A 1,218-nucleotide genomic window follows, 5' to 3' on the forward strand; every position below is an offset into this window, starting at 1 on the left:
ACTTATTGGAGCTATGTCTGTTTATTTACTGTTAGATATTGCTGTGTTGAACATTGAAAAATAAAAAAATTATTTCACTGTATTTGTTGACCGGTTGCTATCTCATTTTCATTCAAAATTCACTGTGCTACTTTTAATAATAGAATATAGAAAAATAAAAAGAGCGGTATTATGAGAAAAATAGTTAATTATATGTATTGTTATTTCATGAAAGATGACAAATATTTTAGAAAAAACAATTTTTATACGAATGAGAAAACTTCCTTGTTTTTGATAAAAGTAAATTTAATGAAACTTTGGAAATGATGAAGTTATTACGTCATTATGAGAACACCATTTCCAACAAAACTAATAAGAAAACACTTCAAAAATCCTGACCGAAAAAAAAACATCCCTGAGTTCGTGTAGCATTTTATTGTGCATCCATTTACGCTGAAGTGAAAATTTCATTGCAAAATTACTTTTTGCATCTTGTTTCAGTTTATGCTAACGAAGATAATAAAAGAAAATTGATTTTTTTAAAATGTGAACTTCAACTATGTTGAACTAAATATTTAGATTTGAAGTTTTTCATTATCAAATAACTAGAGTGAAAATTTTAATAAAATGAAAGTTAACACAATATATATATATATATATATATATATATATTGTAATCATTAGCAATCATTTTTATCATTATGCAAAATGCGTTCAGTAAATAAATAAATAGTGAAAATTTCAACAGTTACTGGAGAAGAATAGTGAATGTCGACTAGATGTTAAGTTTTCATTAACCGATTGCAACCATCGTAAAATGATGTTCTCTTTCTCTTGTTGAGATACGGCACCAGTGCTCATGTTGTTGGTTTGTTTGGAATTGGATAAATTGTTCTCTCGGTGTTGGGGAATTGTTGAAGAGTTGAAATTTTCCATCAGAGTATGTTCAGCGATGAATTTCGATACGGATATCAAATTTTGCCAAAGCATTTGTTGACGCCTATGAAAAGCCAACAAACATTCAACGCTTACAGAACGACGGAGCTGGTGATCATTTCCAACGGCCACATTCGAATTTGAATACCAACAAGCGTTGGGCGCTTTCAAAGAGACGGTCGATTTGTTTTCGTTGGAAAAACTGAACAGCTCATTGGATGGACATTCGAACAATTTCATGCTGACATTGATGCACGGACTGAGCGGATCGATTGCGACTTTCTTCTTTTTCTGCAAAATTTG

General features: G+C 30.6%; 1 protein-coding gene across 1 annotated transcript; it reads right to left on the minus strand.

The window, feature by feature from the left end:
• Window positions 1–720: 720 nt before the first annotated feature.
• On the minus strand, window positions 721–1,206 carry Tsp_11232 (hypothetical protein; the record flags this gene model as incomplete). The annotated part of the gene is made up of 1 exon (XM_003369893.1): window positions 721–1,206. A coding segment is annotated over one exon (486 nt), but the record flags the coding sequence as incomplete, so codon positions are not given.
• Window positions 1,207–1,218: the final 12 nt, after the last annotated feature.

The sequence above is a fragment of the Trichinella spiralis genome (genome assembly GCF_000181795.1).
Source record: "Trichinella spiralis strain ISS 195 chromosome Unknown Scfld1356, whole genome shotgun sequence".
Classification (NCBI taxonomy): Eukaryota; Metazoa; Nematoda; class Enoplea; order Trichinellida; family Trichinellidae; genus Trichinella; species Trichinella spiralis.